This window comes from Apteryx rowi, unplaced genomic scaffold (assembly GCF_003343035.1).
Source record: "Apteryx rowi isolate R43461 unplaced genomic scaffold, aptRow1 scaffold_12, whole genome shotgun sequence".
NCBI classification, from domain to species: domain Eukaryota; kingdom Metazoa; phylum Chordata; class Aves; order Apterygiformes; family Apterygidae; genus Apteryx; species Apteryx rowi.
Genome location: NW_020447419.1, coordinates 5,855,046 through 5,879,880, shown reverse-complemented (window position 1 = coordinate 5,879,880; position 24,835 = coordinate 5,855,046). Strand labels below are relative to the sequence as shown.

At 38.4% G+C, this 24,835-nt stretch overlaps 2 protein-coding genes across 4 annotated transcripts; one reads left to right on the top strand and one right to left on the bottom strand.

The window, feature by feature from the left end:
* Nucleotides 1-1,305: 1,305 nt before the first annotated feature.
* Nucleotides 1,306-13,742, bottom strand: FASTKD2 (FAST kinase domains 2). Of its 3 annotated transcripts, none has more exons than XM_026089285.1 (12): nt 13,689-13,742; nt 12,621-13,415; nt 12,104-12,207; nt 10,469-10,577; nt 8,760-8,883; nt 6,321-6,460; nt 5,859-6,031; nt 5,332-5,495; nt 4,076-4,297; nt 3,113-3,197; nt 1,911-2,025; nt 1,306-1,426 (listed from the first exon to the last, which is right to left on the bottom strand). In XM_026089285.1, exons 2-12 carry the CDS (start codon nt 13,305-13,307, stop codon nt 1,307-1,309), a joined length of 2,043 nt encoding a protein of 680 aa, XP_025945070.1. In that variant the 5' UTR covers nt 13,308-13,415; nt 13,689-13,742; the 3' UTR covers nt 1,306. The 3 variants fall into 3 exon arrangements, with proteins under 3 accessions (XP_025945070.1, XP_025945078.1, XP_025945082.1); XM_026089293.1 differs by lacking the exon at nt 13,689-13,742 and adding an exon at nt 13,593-13,678; XM_026089297.1 differs by lacking the exon at nt 13,689-13,742 and having other exon boundaries at nt 12,621-13,577.
* A 1,780-nt stretch (nt 13,743-15,522) lies between these two features.
* MDH1B (malate dehydrogenase 1B) lies at nt 15,523-21,200 on the top strand. The gene is made up of 7 exons (XM_026088139.1): nt 15,523-15,651; nt 15,820-15,962; nt 16,618-17,120; nt 18,243-18,384; nt 19,397-19,557; nt 20,219-20,358; nt 21,090-21,200. The coding sequence occupies exons 2-7, from the start codon at nt 15,844-15,846 to the stop codon at nt 21,198-21,200; spliced, it is 1,176 nt and encodes a 391-aa protein (XP_025943924.1). The 5' UTR covers nt 15,523-15,651; nt 15,820-15,843.
* Nucleotides 21,201-24,835: the final 3,635 nt, after the last annotated feature.

Genomic DNA, 24,835 nt, shown 5'->3' with positions numbered 1-24,835 from the left:
GCTTGTTGATGCCAGACCTGCTATGATAATGCTTTAGTAGCACAATTTCCTTCATAAATATGCACTGTATTCAATCTGCATGTTCTACAAGGGGTTGGGCAGTGAATTTTTTTAAACACATTGTTTCTTTCCACCTTAATCTTTTTATCTCATCATTGCAATACCTTATCCATGTGTCCATGCTACTTCGGAAAGACAAAGAACATAGTTCTTGTAGCTTGTCAAGTGAAGCAAGGGCACCACCATTAGGTAACACACAGTCACTGTAAAAAGTTGCTTTTTCCCTTCACGCCGACTTTGCTGTGGTTATGGTACCGCAAAATTGTGATTGAAGCTCTGATTATAACACAGAAACAAGCAGGCTCTTGTTTGCAAATGTGTGCAAGGCTGAGCATTCCAATGCTCTAAGTACTCCAGTAAATCCAGTACAACAAACGGATTATCAAGAACAGAAAAGATATACCCGCTCTCTCTTCTCCTTCAGCTTAAAGGCTCAACACTGGTCTGAACTTTTAGGCCTCAGCCAACATTATCGGTTCCACAATGCCATTACTTCACCTTCCACTACACGACAGACTAGTGCAGGTGCATCACAACACATAGTGAACAAACTCGGGTACTGCAACATCTCTAATATTCGTTGTGGAGACTAATATCAGAAACAGAGACCGAGAGTCAGTTTATAAAGATACGCTAGGCCTGTATTCTTGTAGCTACGAGTCTCAAAATCTATTATAGGAGGAATGGAAAAGATTCAAAAGAAAAAGYTTACAACTAAAGGAACCGTTCTTGTCCCAGATTTCTGAAAACTGGGTAAGAGATTTGATTTCTTCAGAAACTTTTCACATAACTTTGGAATTTTTAATATATGTTAGGATATGCAAATTATTTACTGCTTTTCTGTCTAGAATTCTTCACAGAGACCAATGCAGGGGGAGACAGGGGCAGGATGTGTGGGGAATCCTAGTGCATTTGTAGGCCAGGTTACAGCAGCACTTGAAACGGTCACTTCCGTTCCCTGACCCCGCTCAAGAAAAGAGAAGTTTCACTTGGGGCATGGGGGAAGAGAAGATACTATAAAACTAAGCAATTTCAACAGTGATAGATGTGAGGAAGCAAGTAATTACTTCCATCACTAAAGAAAACCCCCACTATCAGCAGACATTGTTGACTTTACAAACTTTCCTCAATCTGTGATACTTTGAGGTATGCAGTTGTGCATAAAGCTGCTTAAATTTTCCATTAAAAACTTATGTGAAATAAACAGGAAAAAAAAAAACAAAAGACTCAAAATTGTCAGTTTATTTTAATTATGATTCTGAGCATTCACTTCAGAAAAAGGGAAAGCATTTCTTGAATAAATTTTTCCCTTCAAAAACTCAACTGCATCTTCATTTGTCATTTCCTGAAACTTCTTGTTCATGACCTGGAGGAAAGGAAAAGGAGAGGGTACATTAGTTCTGCTGCCTTTAGCAAACCGCCCTGTCCCATATACCAAGCATTCAGTGATGGGAAGGCCATGGCAAATTGCTGCATCTTGAAAACAAGCTGATTCAGATCATTTATTCTGTACAAAAGAGGGAAATAAGCCAGTCTCATAGGTCTTAGGTACAAAGCAATTCAGTGACCTGTGATTTTGTTTTGCTGAACTATGTGTTTCTTTTTTTTAAATATCACTGATAATGGTAAGTTGTAGCTTGTCTTCTGGAGTTCCTCTGTTCTTTATGACAGAATACTCCATTGTGACACCACCACCACCACCTTGTATGACGAGATGATCTACAAGTAATCAACCACTCTGGAGTAAGCTCACCATTCCCTACAGGGCCTATTCTTATACTGCACAAGCATACTCGTCACCACACTGATTAGCAGGATCTAAACAGAGAGAATAACAGGACTCTTCTTACCACAATCACATGATAGCCCAGTTTATTTAGATGCCGCTTCTTCATTGCCAGCTTCCCTTGGGGGTGTGTCGTACCCAGGCAGAAAGCAGAGAGAGGAACAAAGAGAAAAGCCAACCTACAACCAAGAGGAGTAGGGAAAACTTCATTGTACAAATGCAGAATAAGCATTTTCAAGATTTAATGGTTCAGAGACGTTTTTTAATACTGCAGAACATATCTGTCTTACTAGTGGGCAAAAATACAATGCAAAAATTACTTTATTCTTTTCCTTCTCCAAATAATTTAGCATCTCTCTTCTTCTATGAGCTTCACGTAAGTACAAGCATCTACCCAAACAACTCTTGTGGCAGAATTAAATCCTTAGACCTCCAGTTCTCCCATAATGAGAATGAAATAGATCTTTCAAAATTGTACATAATTTTGACAGCTTGCACATTTACTTTAAGCCTTTGCTAACATTCAGAATCTGATATTTCCTGCCATAAAAACCTACTTGGAAGGGTGAGGAAAGCTTAATGCCTTGGTAGCCTGACAGTGAGTCTCTGTTACACAAGTCACTAGCTCTCCGATTTCCAGGAAACAAACTATACAAAATACATTGCTGCTTGTGTGATCCAGCACACAAACATAAGCATTATACAGTCCTAGTTAAGTCTTACTTGGATGACACATGTCCCACTTCAGTTACTGAGAGGCCATTTTTCTGCACAAGATTAAATTAATCACCAAAAATGTGGACATGATGAGGCTTTTCATTCAAATCATATTTCAGCAGCAGAATTCACTGCCACAACCTACCACTGAGATGCAAATTTTGAAGACTTAAGAGAACAACTGAATGTTGACTGGACACACAAAAATGCTTGGAATTTTAAAATTATAATATAACAATGTTTTGGAAGAGATCTTAATTATACTTCAAAATCTGTATCCATTACAAGAGGTTGAGATTATCCCTACGATGAGGTTTCCTGTCTCCTTGTCTGAAGCGTAAGTTCTAGACTCTGTTAGAAGAAGGTAGTGAGCTAGATGAGTTATTGCTCTGAACTGGCATGGGAAATTTTTTATGTTTCTGTGACCACAAACAACAAGTCAGTTATCTACTGTGTTTCTGTAAATCAATGAACCAAAGAAACAACTAGATGGAATACATACAAATAAAACTAGCCTGCTAGAGAAAATACGCAATCAAAAAAAGACACCTTTCAACACTTGTGTCAGTATGATCATCTGTTGCAGTTACTGGGAGCACTTTCTTTCTCTCTGAATCCATTCTGATTTCAAAATCTGAAAACAAAACAATAAAATATTAAACAGTGCGAGAGGTTACAACTAATATTCTATTCAGCTAATTTGAAAAAGTCAGTAGACATTGTCACCGCTGTGTTTCTAATTCTTATTTTCTAAAAATTTACCTATTACTGATGGCTTTTCCTTTCCCGCAACCAATATAAATAGCTATAGCTTGCGCATCTCTAGAAAAAGAATTTTTTTTAAACTGTAGATATAAAAAGTTTATAAGAATGAAATCATAGTTTAAAGAAACAAGTCTTGACCTTAGTCTATCATACCTATTCAGGTTTTCCTGTAAACTGATCCCTAATTTTAAAACTATTAAGAAGAAAGTTACTGTAAGTATCCTAAAAAATACTGGTAAGCTGGGTGGCTGGCAAAAGAATATTAAAAAAAGCAAATGTTGTGAAATTATCACCTATCAAAAAAGATCATATCCCATTTTATAAATTAAATGGGAATTCAAACCTTATCCAGAGTGTTAGAGGAAAAACAAGTCAGAGACAAAAAGAAGGTGGCTGTTGGTTTTTGCTTTTGATGTGATTTAGTACTAAGAGGGCAACTCTCTAAAATGGTTGGCCATACTGAATTCATGTACAATTACACAATCTATTCTCTGATGCTTTCCTCAAAAGTCCAAAGCAGTTCTGTGAAGAAGCACGTCATAATGTTTTAGTAAATTGCTTAAATACTTTAACAGAAGCATCCTAGAAAACAGATTCACCAATCAAGCACTTCATTTGCTGCAGATAGTGTCTTCAGAGTTTTACATTTTTAATCACCCGTACCCTATGCACATTTGTTGCCATCTTATTATTTTAGGAATTATAGATCTACATTCAAAGGAGTATGACAGTAATTTGGCTTCATACCAATATGGTATTTATGTGGCAGCTGAACATTTTGCCGAAACATGTTCTCATCTCCCAGAAGTTCTAGAAGGGCCTTGTGAGCCTTTCTGAGATTAAGAGATACTAATGAGGAGAAATCCTCAGCCAGCCCAAATGCAGGCTTTGTGAAGGAAGGGCTATCAAGTTCCACACATGCTTTCACACATTGAAGCATCCTTTCCTTCTGTTCTTTGTAAGGATCACCTGAAAAAGAATACAAAAAAAAATTAAATCCAATGTACTATCTCACAGAATTCTTCATTTTATTATCATTTGCAGTCTGTTCCTGCACAGCAAATTAATTTCAATATAAGAATCAAAACACTTTTTTAAAACAGAATAACTTCAATATATTTTTAAATACATCCCATTGATTCACTAATTAAAATTTCAAAGTTTATAGCTGAAACCTGTCCATTTATCCAGTCTTTCCCCTCTACTGTACACAGCTCTGTACATGCTATCAGTTATTACAGAAAACTTCAGGAGAACATTGAATGAGAAAGCAAATGTAATGTTCTTTATAAAATCCAGACAAATAAAAGGCTATTTTTGAAACAAAGAAGATATATCACAGTTTGGCCAGAATTTTGAAATTGTGCTTTAAGAGTGCTAAACTGCCCAAACTCTAAGCCAGCAGAGCTTTCAGGTTCAGTCAAAGCAGGCTCAACAGTAAGACACAGGGTCTTACTCTACACTGAATTTCTCCTCTGCTAAACTATGCTGTTGACTGTAGGTAATTATAATGCAGAAACCAAATTCCTCTACAAACTATTCCGAGTTCCTCATTGTAACTCAAAGTAGTCAAAGAAACTTCTATCCATGACTTACAAGTATTAAAGTTCATTTACAAAGTTTAGACTTCCTGCGTTTTTTAAAAATGCCCGAACATGTCAGAACACTTAAAAAATGCCTGCACGTTGAAGACGAAACCCCTGGCTCTCACCCATTTCAAATATTACTTCAAATCTCACATTTACTCATCTCCATGTGCAAACCTACTATTTAAAATGTGGCCACCTCGTGGCCCAAGACAACAAGCTTGATGACCAGCACAGAATCAGAGAATATACTGTATCACTTAGATCGCCAAAGTTAGCTTTTTCTTGAGGACTTCACATTTAATATTAATCATGTTTGCCTTCTTTAATTTGTAAACTTTAACACAGTAACAACAAATTTTGAATGGAGGTAGACTATCCCTTTTAAAAAAAGAACATGACACAGTAAGGCCTGACCTGATTGTAGAAGTTCATCAAGGTTGTCCTTTTGTAGCAGCTGATCAAGTGCAAGATGAGGAAGATATCCTAAAATGCAAAGTGAATACACTGCTTTCAGCAGTTCCGTGTTGGAAATATGGGGGAGGTACTTATTCAAGCAGCTATGAAGAGTCTCAAAAAACCTTTCCAAAAGAAGAAGAAAAATAACAAATACACAAATAAGAACTATAGAAAATATGGATTTCAAACCAAAATACAAGCTAGAAATCCTCTTCATCTTGATTAATCACATGCTGTGTAATCCAACATTAACAGACTTAGTAGTCTGGTCAGTCTAGGACCAAGGTGGTCTGCATTTGCAATTATACTGAGAAAAATTCCTATGTAGAAAAGATTACTAACAGACACAGCAAGTTTACTTTACAGATTAATAAAATAGGACTGTGACTTTTTTCAAAAGTGAAATCAAATATCAGTTGCCATTCCAAATATGACCCTATAAAGATTATTTAACAGATTAGCAGGCTTTCTAAACCAAAACCTACAGATGCTTTTGGCCTCTGGAAATATAGTTGAGTCGTGAATAAACTCGGAGAATAATCAAAAGATATTTCAAGTTCAGGAATTCAGGGTCTTCTGTCACCTTCTCAGCAAAAATATCCATCAGTTCACTAGGCTGAAAGCCAAGCATCTCGAAGGCCGAGAGAAAAAGGATAATCTAAAACAAAAGAAACTTTTTTAAAGTCAAGAAATAAAGTCAATAAAATGGATCATAATGGACATTTTTAAAGGAAACAAACTTTCAAATTGTAACATCCCTTTTATTTCCTATTTCTATAAGTCAATAAATAGAAGAGCATTTTGAAATGTAACTCTGTCAACTTCAGAGTGTTATTTCTAAAAATCTGCTCGAAGATGAAAGATAGCATGAAGAAAGATAAAATGGAAACCACCAGAAATTACCTATTCTACTGGTACAGGTATAAATCATTCGGTCTCCACCTCACCTGTCTTTTGTCCCAAAGGCAGACAGTGGAAGTCACATAGTTTGCTACTGCTGAAAACAATTTTACATTACGGTACTGGAGATTGTGACAAGCTTCCAGAATAAGAATYAACTGCCGAAATGGAGCATCATGGATATTCTCTGTAACAGAAGAGCAAAAAAGGACAGATGATACAAAGCAATGGGAGCTGTATATTGGAGACACAGTGGGGATAGTGAGGCAAAGGGAAGGAGGAGGAAAAAAAATTAAGCAGGTAAGGAACAGCAGAATAAGACTAGCTAAACTGACCTAAAATTGAACCAAACAGGAGGAAGGAAAGTCTTAACCTGGTTAGAGTGAAGGAGCTGAGCGGTGAAGAAACCAAACTGAGCCAGGACCAGGGCTAGAGGGGACAAATCAACAGAAGAAGCAAGCAGAAGAGTGTGTTACCTAGAACATCTCCTGTTCCAGCATTCCTGATTCTCACCACTCCCCTGCTCTCAGCACAGAAGCCCCCAGGCTAGCCCTAGTAGCAGTGGTGGAGCCTCTGGGCTGCCCATCAGAGCACTTTTGCCATGTCAGCTGAGGGAGTAACCAAGAAGTGGATCTAAAGCTGCTGATTAATCAGATGTTGGCACATCAGGAAATTTATATATTTCAGGTTTTATTTACAAAACTGCAAGAAACCATGAGTCTATATGCACGAATCTATGTTTAAAAAACCACAAAGGCTGTCAAGCACAGAAACATTAGTGTATGCCAAACTGGAAAATGTGGAACCTTAACTTAACCTGCTGGCACATTAGCGTTATGACACAGCCTGAGTACAAGATCACAACAGATTTCTGCACAGGAGTGCTGCTTCATTCAGCACAGAAGACGGACCTACTCCTGAGAAGAAAAAGATTAAGTACCTAAGAACAATGCTCTCTCTTGAACATCCTGCTTTGTTTGCTGCCATGAGTGGCACACATGTCATAAGAGACAGTGACTGCAAAAAGAGACAAGAGTATCATTAAAGTAGTAGGAACAGCACCCATCAAAACAAGATTTTATCTTTTCCTCTGTCAGATGACTCAAAGGGATAGCAGGAAAATAACTGAGTTTAACTCCTCTGAGTTGTGCTCACTAATTTTCCAGGCTCAGCATGAAACACTGTTACCTAATTTGYTGAAGTGCTGGGTGCTGAAGCTGCAATTGAAGCAAATGGGAGGTGTGCATCAAATAAAGGTATTTTTAATGCTAGGTATCGTTAAAGAAAACGGGCCAAAGGAATCCGAAATTAATGGACACTTGAACCTGAATCTCTCTCTTCTGCATAACTAGTATATGAATGTCGCCACTGGGTCATTTCCTGGCTGCTGCAAAAACAAACTCAGTAAGTACTTATGAAGTAGTCATTTRTTACAATTAAGGTCAGGCCCCCAAATATGGGAGAGGGGGCTAACCAAAGCACTTTTCGGAGGGCCTGAACAACAGCACGGGACCTGAAAAACTTGCTGGAGAACTCCTTTGCCCCATGGGCCCCAAATCATGCCCCTCTCTTCTCTCCCTATTCTATCTCCGGCCTCTGATGAAATAAATCTTTCTGCCCTCAGAGCTCAGTTTGCACTRTGTGCCGTACATAAATCCTGAGAACACACACTACAAAATGCAGAGAAAAAGTATTGAGTAGCTGCTCACTCAATGCATGCCATCTAACCTGTGTGCTGAGTGAGGCACAAATTCTATGCGAGAAGCCAGTATATGTAATTAAACACTGTGTCCTAACACATATGAACAACCAGGACAAATTAAGATGTACAAGCAGTCCAAACATTCATGTTCCTAATTTTTAAGAACATTGTTTTGCTATCTTACTGATTTTTACACAAACATTCAGATGTATTCAAAGCGTGAATCAATACATACTGACCAAATATGCTTTGGAGATGTATTATAAACGTATGGAAAAAGGTGAAAGCATTAGCCTTCATTTATTTTTTTTCTGGGCTGCAGTGTGAAATCAATTATTAAGCAGCATTCAATAATGAAATTCAGTTAATCAGGGAAACATTATGTTCCCTTTTGTTTATCACCTAAACACACTAGACCATCAATCCGTCTTACAAGGTGTCCATTTCCAATTCAGATTTGTTTTAAAAGCTTATCCGAAATCTACTTTCTGTTGCTCGCATTCAGTTCTTTTTGCTAAATTTTGCATACAGAGAAAATGCAAAGAGAAATATATAATTGAGGAAGATGTTAAGAAGGACAGAGACCACAAGAACTATTTGCTTTCATTATACATCAGTAATTTTCTTTGTTCCCCCTTGTCAAATGGCTCCACATTACTAAAATATCCTGTAAAACAAAGATGTTTCCTGAGTTTTAAAGGAAATCAGAAAAGGGAGATGGGACAATAATTAGGAAGATTTTGGTATAAGGAGGGGGAAATTTAATAAACCTATTTTTTCTTACCCAGAATCTTTTCACTGCAGGCATTCAGGATTGGAACGGAACAATAATTCATTGCAACAAGAGCCAAAAACACACGGTGAGCATTCGGGAAAGTCAGATGGTCTATCTCTTTCAAAACAGCCATCTAAAGTGAATTAGAGTTTATTAAATCCTTCATTCTTCAGCTGTATTATCATTGCTTTATGGTAAAGGAATTTACACCAAAACTTTCCCAAATTCCTTAGGCTGCTGAGATTCATATGAAAGAAAAAGTAGTAACAAGCAGCAAAAGCATAAAGTAACTTTTTTCAATTACTTAATACACAATTAGAGCTGATAGTTTTCTAGAGCTGTCAAGCAATTTGCCTTTATATGGATTTTTTAAAAGAAAAAAGTCTTTATAAAAGCTTATTTCCAAATACTGTGAATACGTATCTTCTACCAACTACGGTATTAAAAGGGTAGCAGAAATACAGTTGGCACAGCAGACATTTAATACTACTGCAATTACTGTTTTGGATGTGTGTGAAAGCTGTAAGCCTTCAGAGTGATCCAATAGCACATTCAGTGGCATATCTTTAATACATAGACACAGCTACAAATGGGGACTGAGGAACAAGAGAACAGGAGGTCAGCTCTGATGCTGCACAATAGACTTCACTTATAGAAGCAGCAGTTGGATAGATATAAATGACAACAAAAATGAGACTATGAGATTTAGCTTTACTGGCTTTTAAAATAAAATATTCTTATAGCATGCATACTAAACAACAAATATAAAATGTCTACAATAGCAAATGCACTAGACAGTATTAAAAAAAATAGCGTTCTGTAGTCTCACAAGGTATTATAAAAGCTCCCTTCAGTTAACAAGTGGAAAGGTTGCTTTCCACACTCCACTACATCTTGTGCCAGATTCTCACCATCTTGTTCTAAAAAGTGGTACCTTGTCCAAGATTTTTTGATTTACTTAAATCGGAAGTAAATCAAACCCTTCACCCTCCATTGCTCTATTCTTGCATGAGAAGCCCAGTTTCCTATCAGTGCTATGTTCCTTCACTTCCTTGTGAATGCTATTAACCCTGACCTTAGAGCCCTTCAGCTGTGTGATGAAAACACTGGCAGGCAGAGTTTGAAAGAAGCTTGCAAAAAGTGTCTTTAATCAGGGGACAAAACCTGACATGGTCTGCCATATAACCACAGCCTGCTCCCAACCACTGTGTTTCCTGGAGGAACCCCTGTGTCTCTTAGATAAAGACAAGGATAAAGCCACGAGCTAGGTGAGTTCTTCTGGCATCTCACTCCCAGCTCTCTCTAACCTCATAGCGTCATGGGACATGGCCCCATGACAGAACAGTGTTCTGGTCTTCCAACCACAGGTCAGACAAGGGAAGCAGGGAACACAGCCTGAAAGTGCTTCCACAGAATATAACGTGGCCAACCCAAACAAGAGGTGAGAGCATTACTATTTTGTTGTTTCAATTCCTTTTGTACACAATTCCATTGCTTTCTGCCCCTTCACGGTTTGACGTTCCCAGCCTCCAAATTTAATTCTCTCTTGCAGATATAGCTGGAGTATGATTCATACAGCAAATCCAGTTAACCTTTATATTATATTTTCTCTTTGTCTGGAAAGAACCATGCACAGTTTATAAATAATGCAAGAGCACAGGTTTTTTGGAAGTAATAGTGATGAAACGAAATTTACCAACAAAAATTATGAAATTTACCTCTAGTTTCTTTTTCAAGAAGACTGGAGCATCTTTTCCCAGGCATCTCATCAGGTTTTGCAGTATAAAGATGTCTCTGATATCTGGGATTCGCTGCTCTACTAGTAATCTGTTAAAGAAAAACACAAGGCCTTCAGTTAGAGTGAATACCTGTTTAATAGAGGTTCTCTTATTTCAGCAGACACAGATATGTACCCCGATTCTCCCTCACCGATACACCCCAAAATAAAGCTGTAATTTATCCTGCTCCTTTCCACCCCCTCTTTTTTGCAAGGCTGGCACAGTTCATGATGTAGCTGCAGCACAGATGTTTACTCAGAAGGGAATAATTATAATGATATAAATATATGACTTCTTAATGCCATCCTGATACAGGAGTGTTGTCCCTCTTACATTCTGAATAGCAGAGGCACCTGCCCAGACTGCACCATGTGATGCGCAGATATTAAATGCTGCAAGCCTCATGGAATTAACATATTTCTGCAGAAAAAATTGCAGATTTTTATCACCAAATCATCTACATGGAGACAAGTTCTGAAACAGCCAGAAAACTCAGGGATGGACCTCGATAACAACCTGAAGCAGATGAGGAAAAAAACCCAACAAGTAGTGCTGTGGGCTGCAGGAGCAGAAGGGGGTATCACAACACAGAGGCACCATAAGCACCAGATCAAGGAGTCCTTCTTTCCCAGCAGCTCCTTTTCTGGCTCAGCAGGAAAGACTGTAATTGTTATCCCTGAATCACCCTTAAAAATACCTCCACAGCAACAAAAATATGAAGTGTTACTTTTGTCACTTTCTAAGACAGTGAACTGCTCTGAAATTCATCACTGCAGGTGCTGCTTCCTGCAAATGGGCAGGAGCTCTGGACATCAATACAGAGAAAGAGCTGTAGGTGGATCACCTGCTTTGCCCCAACCTACAAGAACTGTGTACCTGAGCTTCTAGGAGAACCTGCTTTTTGTGGCTAACATAGCCACCTTCTCAAAGCTGAGCCTGGCACAGGACCAAAAGTACAAAGCCATGGCATGTTTTGCGAGAGCTTCAGTAAAAACAATCTCATGGGGGTGGGCAGATTGGCTACCCACATAACTCTCATCTGCCTAAAAAAACCCAAAACATTACAGCCAAAGAAGTTATTCTGCTAAAGCAGTAGATAGAAGGCCTTGCTGGGTGCACAGATATAGTTAAAATTTGTTTTCCTCTTAATTTTTCCTTACTCAGTTCAACAGAAATAGTCCCTGGCTGTTAAACAACATTCTTCATCAGGAGAACTCAGAATGCTTCACAAAGTTAGCCTCACTACCTCCTTTTTACACATGAAAAAAACAGAGGTGTAGATAGGTAAAGTGACTTGACCAACATCACAAAAAATACACAGTGGTGGAGCTGCAGTCAGAATACGTGTCTCCTGCAGAGCAGTCTAGCATCTTATGCCATCAGAAGCCTTTCTGCTTGAGACTGCAAAAACAATGCCAAAAATCAGTCTTGTACAGCTGTTATCTCATGGTAATCATCTGAGTCCTAAAACTGCAGTATCTTTTATGCATAGACTCTCCCTCCACGATTTCTAAGAGACATAAAATCAAACAACATTTAAATATAAAGAACAAGTGAAAGATGTATTTTTCTCACCGTAATCCAGCTTGAAGAGCGCTCACATTCTTGTCTTTATCCAATCCTGCTAAAGTACTKGCCAAAACTGAGACACATCGGTTATCGAGTTGATTGAGCTTCTCCTATTGGAGAGTTTTCACAATGTTAGATTACTTCAGGCCAGTAAAAACTTCAAAAAAGAAAAACTGACCACTTTTAATCTCTACCTGCAACACTATCTTTCCTCCCAAAAGTCAATTGATCAACTTTAGTTCTTTTTTGACCTACAAGACCTCACACCAGTCAAATTTAATTGATTTGAAAAGGGTAATGTTCTTTGAGACTTCTACCTTCTGTTAAGTCTTTCTGAAATCAGTCAGTGGTTTCAAAAATGAAGGAAACTAGACGCACTCATCAAGTGAGTAAGCCCTGTTTTCCTGGAATGCCAGACTAAACCAGGGACATAAGCAAACTCTCACTAATGTTGTATAGCGTGCCAGAATTAGCCATGAGGTTCCAGGCCAGTCTTTAGGAAAAGAAGGATTTTGATACTTACTTGGCATACCCTCAGCAAGGTCTGGACTAGGAGAGTGTTCTGAGGAATGCCTACGTTCACCACAGCATGCAGGCTGAACACCAAGTCCCCCCGCGTCATCCGCCTGGAGTCCTGCAGCAGCCGCCGGCAAAGCTGAACAAACGCTGGGTGCTCAAAGATCAGCCGCTTCTCGTAACGCTGCTGGTCTTCAGACAGGTTTTTGAGGAGTCGCCATACTGTAGTTAAACAATTGGTGAAATGCTTGGTGGAAATGGCAGACTCTGAAGCCAAGTCCAGCACATCGCATGGACAGGTGCACTTCTGGAGGCTGTGAAAGAACTGTTCGGTGTGATCTGCTCCTTGCTTCGCCTCCACGTTCCCAGAATCATCCTCCAACTTTTGAAGTTTCAAGGAGCTCTGGGAAGCCTGCTCACTCACCCAAGCCTCTGTGCTCTTCTCCATTTGTATTTTAGCACCTGTGCTAAAAACATCTGTCTTTTGAGATAGAGATCGAAGAAAGGGTTCATGTAGACAACGAAAAATATTTAAAAAATTTTTCCTGAAGTTCGCATTTTCCACGGGATCCTTGTATCTGCCAGTCCCTAAAGTGTGTGCTCTCACTGTAGTTGAAGAGCTGGGTGCCAGCAGAGAATTGCACCTATGCATGCATCTCACTGTCTTTAATAAATAACTTATTTTATTATTCATTTTTGCTAATATCTCATTAACGGGTTTCAAATACCAGCTTGGAACAACATATCCGATGAAATTCTACCAGTGGAAACAGCCCTGGAGAAACAGCGTAAGCTCATTTATCTGTAAAGCCAATTGAGAAGCAGAGATTAGTTAGCAGACTTTCTATGCCTAAAGTGAAGTGCCAAATCTACACATTTCTTTTACAGAAAAAAAAAGAAGAGATGTGGAAAACACATGAAGTGGCCGCTCCCGCTGGACTACGGACCCTCTCAGAGCGACGCGGTGGAGGGGACTTACAGGGGATACAGCCCTCCCAATGGGTGCGCACCGGCTCCTGACGGCCGGAGCCGCCGCCGCCGCCGCCGCCGCTGCCCCCCGCTCCGCGGCCGTTACCTCGCACGCGGCGGCGCCGCACCGCCGCCATGACACCCCCGCCCTGGCCACGCGCTCTCGGCGGGCCTCGCGAGAGGGACGGCGCGGGCCGAGGGACAAACCGCCGTGGCGCGCGGCGCGTTGCCGGGCAACGCCGCGACCGTTGGAGGGTGCCGCGGGCATGGCCAGGGTGGTGCTGGCAGGTGAGGGACCGCCGGGGCCCCCGCGGCCGTTGGGACCGGAGCGGCTACGCGGCTGCCGGCGGCGGCAGCGGCAGCTCGCCTGCGCTCGTTGCAGCCTCTCGTCTTTGCAGGCTTTGTAGCTTTGGCGTTATTAGTATTTTTACTCTCTTTAGAGGTGTGTCTGTGTGCCGCGCTGCCTCAGCCGTTTCTGAGTCAGCATTGTCCCCCTTTCTCACTCTCCCTGCCATTTTCTCTCCGGGGTGGCTTCCTCAGCCCCTTAAGCGTCGGCTGAAGTACTTTTTCTGAATGGGCTGCATCGCCTACGAAGTTATCTTTTTCGGCTGGCTAATATGCTTGTCCTGCCACTTTCTGGGAACTCAGGGGATACTGGTTACATAAGACTCTCTTTGAATTGGAACAGTTCAAAAATTTGGATTTTGGATTGGAACAATTTTTTTTTTTTTAATTGGAACAATTCAAAAACTCTTGGTCTATTAAGCCATTATCAGTCAATGTCACAAAATCTTCCGTTTGCCCATGTTCTTGATGTRTTCACAGGTAGGGCAAATTGCCCGTACTATGCCAAAGCAGAACTCCTGGCTGACTATCTCCAGGCTAATTTGCCGGACTTCAGGGTTCACAAGATCACTAAGCACCCTGACAAATGGGAGGTAAGGGATTGTTAGTCAAGTCATTAGCAGATATCCCAGTGCTTCACAAAGTAAGGAATGTGCTTCTTATGTCTCTTCTTTTCCTGTATTTGCATTTTGCTGTGTGGGTAGAAGTGCTGGAGCTTTGGCTATGAGAGACAGCTTGAAGAAAGGTTGAATGTTGTGAGAGACTGGCATTCTCATGAGTCTTACTGCAGAACACGGACACAAAATGAGGGCCAGGCTGAAGCTGTGTTTTGTTGGTTAAAAAGTTGAAGAAGTTTATTTTTTTCTTATTATGTATAAGTGGCTGCTTGATCTTCTGCTTGCTGAAATTTTGGAAAATTGTGAATGTGTATGCCTTCATAGTCATTAATTGTCAAGAGAATTTCTGGCTTTGAATTACAATGGAAGTATAAAATTAAATCTCACATTTTCACTTACTGTGTGGATGGGTCTTTGAGCACTTTGCTGTATACCAAATTGCTCGTTCTACTTGAAGGCCATTTTACATATTGCCATATCTACACGGTAGTCCCTGTAAAGAACTGGGAAAAAAATCCAGTATTACTTCATGAGATAGATAGTACTGTCGTGCTTTTTACACCTAACACCTTGCTTGACACCTCAGCCAAGTAACTTGAAGAGCTCTAATGCTAAGTGAATAGCAATTACTTCTGCAGCCTACTTACCTTCTGCAGCTAAATAGAAATCATCATGTTACTCATTGCTTCAAAGTATTCCTTTCTTCAGTACCACTAAGACAACTGAGAAAAATTAGGGAAGTAAAACCAAGAAGAAGATAGTAAAACCTTTTGCTCTTCTGTTGAGGTATCACCATGACTTGGTTTGTGTCATTCTTCCATTTTGAAAACACTGGTATGTTGGTAAGCTGTGAAACATCTTGTAATTATGTACTGAGAGGAAATAATATAATAAAAATGTTCATAGCTGTAGTATTTAAGTGTTATCAAATGTGGAAAAAGTGTTAAAACCTTTTTCGGGTGTTTACAATAGGAATGGCTTCATGACATCTGTGAAAGGAATGGATGGGAACACAAATGCTCTCCAATCATTTGGAGAGAACTGTTGGATCGTGGAGGGAAGGGCCTGCTTCTGGGAGGCATTAATGATTTTCTGGAATATGCTCAGGTAAAGAGCTGCTTTTAATACTGTAAACCCATATTTTACTTTTTTTTTTTTTAATAACATTCTTGTTCTTTATTCCTCCTTCAAGTGTAAGATGAAAGTGACCTTTCTAGTGTTATGTTTTTGTGTTTGAGCTGTCATTTGATTAGAGATCACCCTTTTTGCTCTTAGCACTATTATGGCATCACCTCAACAATGCTGAGTGAGGAGATGTTAGACATTGCTGAGGAGAACCTACAAGCTCACATTGAAATTGAAAAAGAAGAGGAAGAGATTAAAAGTCTTATCAACCCTTTGCAGATATGGATCACCAGGTGAGAGTAAAGAGAATGTCTATACAAAATTTCACTCAGCTTCAAAAAAATGCATTTCTTCTCATCACGTCTAACAGAGCTAATAACTGACAGGTTATACATGAACCCCTGTAATTTGCTGAATTGAATAATGTTCTGTACCCCTCCATAAGCACTCAGGATATAATCCAGAAAGTATTTCTACTTTCATTGTATTTTGCATCAAATTAAGTGAAGGATGCAAAGAGGCAAATTTGGGGGTAGCAAGTATTTATGAAATAATCTAAGAATTTTGTAATACAGAATGTTTTTGGAAATACTTAAATAAGTAAACACTACTTTGCAGTTCTGTCTTCAGAAGTTTCTGCATTTCTGTTAGTATTTGCCATTAATACTTAAACACCTAAAAAAAATTTATGGTTCTTTAAAGATACTAAGTTTTAACTGACAGTATCCCCTGAAATGTATAGGATGGAAAAAACATTAAATGAAAGAAGACCCCACTTTTAATTTTTAAACTTAAAATTGGAAGAAAGAGCAAGAAATGAACCAAACTAGTGTACTGTTTAAACATTAATCAACTACAAAAACAAGTTCTTCTTTAATTTGTGTAATGYTTCTGATCAGGCAGTGTTTGTTGATTAACTGTATTTTTTCTGTATCTTTCTCTCATCAGTGCATCAGCTCCAACCTGCTATCATCTGATCCCTCTATTGGCAAATGGAGAAGTGTTTGGGATGACCACAGAAATCAGTATCCATTTACTTGACACCGACCAGTTTACAGAAGTTCTTTGCGGTATTGTGATGGAAGCTGAAGACATGGCATTCCCGCTCCTCCGTAGTATTTCAAAGCACACTGAAATAGAAGAGGCTTTTCTTCAAGCTGATGTTATCATTGTTCTTGATGATATCCTCTTCAAACCTGAAGTCCCACTCCTTGAGGACTGCATCAGAGAAGTGAGCGAGGTCTGTCGAGTGTATGCTCACCTCATTGAGAAGAATGCCAAGAGTGGGGTCAGAGTCATTTCAGCAGGAAAAACCTTCGTAAACCTTAAGGCAATGATGATTATGACATATGGCCCATCCATTAAACCTGAAAATATCATTGCCCTTGCAACATTCTGGGAAAGTGCAGCTAAAGCCACGCTGGCCAGGAAACTGAATATAAATGCAGCAGGTGAATATTTGTGGCGTCTAGTAGCATTTGGGGACTTCAGTGGATAGAGGTCTTCTAGAGCGTGTTTTTCATAGCAGAACATAGTTGGTGTGCGTGCAAAAATGCAAACACAGCAGCACACTCCCTGAATTTCATGGCTGTATGGAACACCAGGGGTGCCACTAGCAGGTGCTGCCATTCTCTGTGCCTGCAGCTGTGTGGATCTGTGCATGATCCCATGAATGTCAGTTATCTCGCTGACTGTTGCACGCGGCCCTACAATTCTGGCATGCATATCATGCTGGAAGTGCACTAAGCAGGACTAAGCTGCATTGTGAATCAGGAACTAGGACTTCAAGGTTGCATTTGCCCTGTGCAAATATTGTTACGTCGGAGACACCCAAGCTAGCTGTGAATAAACCAGTATAGAGACATGACAGCATACTGCTGTGCAAATAATAAATTGAGAGTATAGTAGAACTGTGTTGCAGTGTTATTCCTGAGTTAATTAGCTTGCTTTCTCAGGAAGGCCAAGGGCTGTAGCTTCGTTATATTCACACAGTTCTCCAACACCCTGTTTTGTGTCACCATTCTCTCTGTGTTGCAGGGATAGGAACTGATCATCAATAACARGTCTAGATATTTTGGGGCCTAATAAAATAGAAAAATAACTTTTTAGTTAATAGGCTGAATAGCACGTCAGCAGATTATTTGAGAAATTCATTTTGCACCAAAGCAGTTAGTTTTTTGTGTTTTTTCTTTTTTTAATAGTTTTCTGCAGATCACTATTAGGCAGTCTATATTTGCATGAGCAGGGCTTTAAAAAGAACGTTGCCATATGTTTGCAGTATGATTTGTTTTGTTTTCAAACAGCTAAATATTTACTAGGTTTTCTCTAATATATACAATAACATCTTATAAGTTAAAGTTTCTTTTTCAGCTTATAATGAGGTTTCATGTAGTGTTATGGAAACAGAGGTTAGCTGCAGTTTTCGGATGAAATGATCTCTGTGATCAAAGCAGGACATTGAATCAGAGAATAATTCATGTTCAAAGGGTCTTCTGGAGATCATCTACTCCAACCTGTAGTGTGAAAGCATTTGTCTTTCCCTTCATTAATCTGTGTATTTTCCTCTCTTACAGGAGTTAAAGATGTGATTATTTGGGGCAATGTTACTGGCTGGAGCTACATTGATTTCTCACATGCAAAAGTTTGTGGATATGACAGTGCTATTTGGGGTCCACCTGGTTTTTCACGTCCTTTGTGCAATGTGATTTATGATGGGTACGGTACAGAATTGTTTTTCAAAGTAAAACTAACCAACTTATATTAATCTCTCTATCTCTGAACCCTTTAACAAACAGAGAGAAAGATTTTGTTTTCAAGATCTGTCTTTACTGACAGATCTTTTACTGTATGTAAAAGAAATACTCAAGCTGAAGTACTCAGTCCCCAAAAGAAGTTGAGTAGTTGCTAGTGCTATACATAGTTCTAACTCCCCTGCCAACTTTGGTTATAGTTGTGTTTTCCTACATGTTAGGTGTGTTTCTTTTCTATCGTATCAAGAGCAGCCCATAAAAAGTGGTGAAAGGCCAGCTAGTGACTTAGTTTCCTCATACACATAAGACATCTTTGAAATAACACTAAACGTATATCTGCTTCTTAAAAGTACCTGAACCACATTGAAAATATGGCCTGAAGGGGCTAATGCTGTCAATTTCCCAAAACAAAGGAGCTGCTAACRCCTGTAAAAAAGGACGCTTGGCAGCTAGATAGTTTCTTGCCAAAAGGGAAATAGCAGAGAAAGGATAGTTGTAGTGAGGAGGCAATAGATGTGACATGCACTCAGGTCTGGCTGTATGTGGAGCTCCTGCTCTGGGCTGAACCTTCCAGCTTTTACTGAGCTACTGAAAGAGGACATTTTGATAGGCAGGTTTTCGGGCCACAAACACTTAATTTGTTCTATATTTCTACTGTGGCTAGCATAATGAGATTCTGGTCTGTGGCTGAGTCCTTACATTAGACAATAATACTTATAAATAACAATAATAAAAGTTATGACTTGACTAAGCAACCTGACTTTCATAGGTAAGGATGCTTGTCATTACCTCTTGAGTGACTTTTAGCTGGACCATATGTTTTTTTTCCCTTTAAGTACCTTGCCTTAAGCACCCAAGTTCTAATAAGTTTTAACTATTATCTTCCCTTGGTTTTAGTTCTTACTTCCTCTAGAAAACTACTCTTCCTGCAGTTATCTTTATGTTTTTTTTTCTTTTTCCTTTTTTGATGGTAACAGCCAGATATGTTCAGAATTTCTATCTGCGCAGAGTTCATTGAGTTCCCGGGAGTATCACTGTGTAGGAATGTCACCTGCTCATGCAGTAGCTACTGTACTCAGATACTGGTATCATGGCTCTCCTCCTGGGGAGATTGTTTCTGTGGGAATACTTACTGAAGGTAAATCTATTTTTACTTGACATGTTCTCTGAAGACATCTCTTTACCATATAGCCTTCCTCAGTAGCTGTAATGCTTTTTATTTTTTATCAAGCTTTTTAATTTAATCATAAATTGAAAATCAAGTGATACAATGAGAGACTGAGAGTTTGTTTCAGCATAAGAGCTTCCAACTCTAAGCAACTGCGCTATCGAGAGCTTATGATTTGGTATTCACTTCTTACAGGCATCTTTTAGATTAATGTTGTCTTTTTGCAAATTGTCTTTTAGTTTAAATGCTTTTCTTGGAGTATGTGTTTTGCACAAGGACTGTTTATAATTCTTAGTACCTAAGCTATAAAAGCATGTTGTTCTTGTGTAGTTATGTGAACTGATAAATGGAACGTTTCACAACAGCCATTTAGCCCTTGCATGAAATAAGAGTTTTAAGATTTCCCCTTTTTAAGATATAAAATTGTTACATGTGCATCAAACTAAAATCCAAAGTCACAGTAAAAGGGAGGCCCTTTAGTCTTTGAATTGTACATTGAGAAAGGCAGTCTCTGTTTATGCTAAGGTTTTACACAGTTGGAGATTTCTGTAAGACTTAATCTTGACACTGGTAAGGATGTGGGTTTTAATCAGAAATCATGTGTTTGGGGTAATTTTTCTCTCTTCTTCAGGTCAGTTTTGCATTCCTGAAGGGATTATCTTTTCTATGCCAGTAAGGTTCCAGAATGGTAGTTGGGAAGTCATGACAGACTTAGAAGTTAATGAAACAACTCAAGAAATTCTGGGACTCTTAACTCATGATCTAATACAGGTGATGCTCTCTTGTATCTAATAATATGCCTACCCTGCCACCTATGGGTACAGTATATCATAATATAACTTTGGATACTGAGACCCTTACTTCAAATATTAGTCATCTACAAATTGCACACACATGTTTACTTATGTAAAACCTCGTATTTATCAGTGTGAGGTAGTATTTATATGTGGAAATGATCAGGCAACTGTTCCATTACTCGAAAAGGAGATGATAAAATAAGTTTACCTATGTAAATGTAGGATTTGCCAGCCCCATGTTCCATGGGCTTTGTGCAGAACAGAGATATTAGCTTTAATTTAATGTTACTACATTCTGTGCTGTTGATCTTGACTTTGCTAGTGTTATATTCAGAGTAGTTCCACGTCATGAGCCAGATCTGTTGAGATCCTTGTGGCTGTGACTATGCACAAATAAAGAAGGCCAGATTTCTATATAATTTGGTTTTTATTTTGTTTTGTTTTGTTCTTAGAAAATACAAGATCAGCAAGCAGTAATTTCATCATTAAATTCTTTTTACCTCACTGAATATCAAGAAGTTAATTTGGCTAAATATTAGTATCCAAAAAAGACTGATCCCAAACTGCATTCCAGCATCAATCAGATATTTGTGATCTTCAGTCATAATAATAGTATAGTTTTTACTTGAACATATTTTAAGTTTGTGATAGAAATTGAAGGGGGTGAAAATAATGGGTGATAATAAAACTATCTTTTTCATTCAGGAAAAGCTCGTTGCACTAAAGAAAATAAAAGAAATGCGTCCGTATAGAGATGGTAAGATCACTAGTAAAAATATTTGCTTCAAGGTGGTGTTGTCTCTTTCTAACAAGTAACTATTACTGGAAAAGTGCTTTCACCGTACATCCTACTATATGTTTTTGAAGCTATTCTTTACTATTATAAATCTAGAAATAATGGGTTGAATTTCTAAGAGGAAAAAAATACTGTAAATTGGAGATTAAACTTCTCATTTTTCTGTTTATTACAGTATCCACCCATTCATTCAATATCTTTAGTCTGTAAACCAGACAAAAGAAGAAAAGGCTGAGACACCCAGAGAGCTTAGGCTAAAAAAAATGATGTCGCTGCTTACTGCAGAGAAGGCTGTCTCAATAAGTGGCAGCCATGTCTGCCACTTCTTCCAATTACAGTAAATGAAAGATCTTTCAGAGATCCCTACTTTCTAAATTATTGACCCATTTTCCTTTGCTTGTTAATGACACACACAGAGTTTCTCATGACTTAATTTTGGGAAAAAAAAATGACAAATTTCAATTAAAAATCTATAGAATAACTCCAGTATCCCTTTCTAATATGAGGAGCTTGTGAGAAGGCTGCAGGCTGCTATCGGCTAACTACTTAGTTGTGGCCTACTCTTGCAACATTAGTATTGAGTGCCACATTATGCAGGTATTACCTGAATACCCTGCTTATCTTCTTGCATGTTTGAATATTTTAGGAGGTAGACAAAAATATGGACTGTTTTTGCTTTTTATTTTTAACAGACCTGGAAACCTTGCCTACTGGTCTACAGGTTGGCTGCAGGAGAAAATACTGAAAATTCTCATATGGTAGACTAAAAAATCCTATTATTTTTAAATATAAATAGAACCTTTTAAAACAATGTTTCTGTTGTTCAAAAGAGCAAACTATAAACATTGGCTAAACATTGTCATTGCATTTAAAGTATCTTCCTTTTCCAAAACCTAGAACTCTTGAGGCAGAAGAATATTTCAAAACCAGTGTAAATATAGCATCCTTAGCCTGGAAACCAAGGCAAAACTCCCACTGACTTCAGCGAGTCTAGGATTTTGTTTGTGGCCAATGACATTTCTTCAGACCAACAGACTGTTTCAAAATCACCTCTCAATGTCCAGAACATTAAGACAATATTGAGCAAGTTTGTCACAGATAAAGAATAGTAATTTCATAACTCCACATTCCTGCCTCATATGGTAGTCATAGATGTAATGAAACAGTTTTTGTATAAGAATGTACATTCTTAGGCAAAATTTRTTTTTAAAACAAAAATTAAATTGCATGCATCTCCTTAGTGACAAGACCATTTTTGTCTCATGACTTTATTTCATGGATTTCATAGAGACTACTCATATTTTAAGTTGAACATACGATTAATCAAGTCCTTGCTTAAATGAGGTTGTTAAGAAACTACAGACCTTTTTATACACTTGGAACTACAACTATTTATGAAATGTCATATTAGGATCTACTTGCCTATATTTAGAGTCTTAAAAGATGGAGACTRTGTTAAATTAAATATCATTCTGCTTGCTTATTTTTATCAGATGTGAAAGTTTAAAGCAAAATAAATAGTCTTCTGTTCTTTGACTCGGATAAATTCTGTTGGAATACATTCATTATTTCTGTTCAAGTGGAGGTTCAGACTCTTAACAGGGGTAGAATTCATCTTATGTGAGGAAACCAAGAGGGATTTTTGTTCCTTGCCAGCCAATATGAATAGAAGGAGAAGGGGAGGTTGGTTGGTCTTTGAAAAAGGCGCTCAGAAGGCTTGGGTATCACCAGGGAGTTAGAGGAAAGGGTGCAATTTCTTGTATGAAATGTGCATGGGAGGAGAAGCGTGTACAGGAACTGAGATTTCACTGGTACAGGTATCCTCATGGAAGAGTTCAGATGGGAGTTGTAGAGGCAGGTGTTGTAAAAGGTCTTGAAGAAAATGGTAAGGAATCATTTATTTTATGAGGACATGTTGTTAAGGGAATTAGTTTCTGGCAGTGTATGCACAGAAAATTGGCTGAGTCTTTAAAGAGCATCTGGAGGCAGGTGTCTCAGGAGAGCATAGAAAAGAAGGATGCTACCAGTAGTCTTTGCAAGCGTTAGCTGGTTTGTCCCATGACTCATTCTTCTCCAAGATGTGAGGGGAAATGATAACTTCTTCAGTGTGTATTTACATTTTTTTTTCCTACATGGAATATGATTTGGCAGTCTTTTACTATTTGTATTCTTTTATTCTACATGTAGAGATTGTAGTTCAAACTCACTGTGCAGATCAAGCACCAGCATTACACAACTGTTAATGAGAAAGAAATGAACTGTTTCTGCAACATATAAGCAGGCCTACAGGGCTTCTGAGTCACTACCTGAGAATAGCGGTCAAAGAACTTCTTCTCAGATGTTTGGAGGAGAAAGACAAAACAAATATCCGTGGCATGGATGTCTCTTATATCCTAAATTACTCTAATTAGGTTAGGCTAGTGGCCTGCAGGGAAATCCAGATCTTTCCTCATGGAGACATAACAGCATGGAAACTAAAATTTGTTTCCCTAGCTTTTGCTTAGGAGAAAAAAAAGAATATGTTATCGTATTTTAGCTTTCCTATTATTTTTTATTCTAAGTTGGTTATAACTGCCTCTTTGTAACACAGTGATAGACTTAGTCATGTATTGACAATTTTTTTTTTTTTTTTTAAGTAGTAAGTAGTTTCCAGTATGCATTTTCTCACAAGTTATTGAGTAATGCTGTGTATGCAGGATGTTCAGAGCATTGGTGAATTCTACTACCTGGGTGCTAGAGTAACTGGAAAAAAAATTATTAAAAATGTCCTTACAATAAATGGATTGATCTTGTAAATGTTGCATGTATTCTACATAAACTCTGGTGTTTGGATCCACGACAGAGCATGTAAGTTTTCTGGTTGGTCTGAACAGTTCTTATTCTAGGACATTACCACTAGGGCTTCCTGTTATCCCTCTGTGTGTTGTTGCACTAACTGTTACAACGCACTGTGTTCTTGCAGTAGTGTGCCTGTCTTCCACCTCCTTTTCAGTCTCTATAGCAACACTGTTTCTCAGCAACTGGGAGATGCTTAGTAATGCCCCTCAATTTAGAAATATTGCACTCAAACCATAAGAAAAAAATGGCTTTGAAACAAAGATCAAAGAAGTTTTATCTTTAATAATTCAGAATATTTATTACTAATTAATTAGTGTTCTCTGTTTTGACTGCTGAGACAATTACCTGATACTTTGATCTGGGCCTTTGCCAGGCATTTGTTGTGAGCAGCATTCAGTTAAAAGCAAAAGCTTTAGAACTGTGTGTTGAAGTCAACTTTTAAGTGCTGTAAAACTACTGGACTTCTTTGACAGTATCTTCTAACTTCTGGGCCTTTAGTAGGTAGCTGAGAGAAAGGTAAGCACTGTTACTGTACTTAAGAGGAGAAAAATTATAACTTCATTCTTTGAACACAACATAGAATGTTTTCAGCCTTCTTAGAAAACAAAAATAATTGCAGATTATTCTATTTTATGCATATTTAACGTGCTGGTCATATGTTCTCTGACGGATTTCAAAAGAAGAAAGGACTCTGATCAAATCAGTTGATTTGTTGAGGGATTTCTGCCTTATGTGATCATGATTTATCTTTCTCTAACTTAATTATGTATCATGTTTTAAGATGTATTTTATTTGCTAAAGTACATTTTCTGAAATC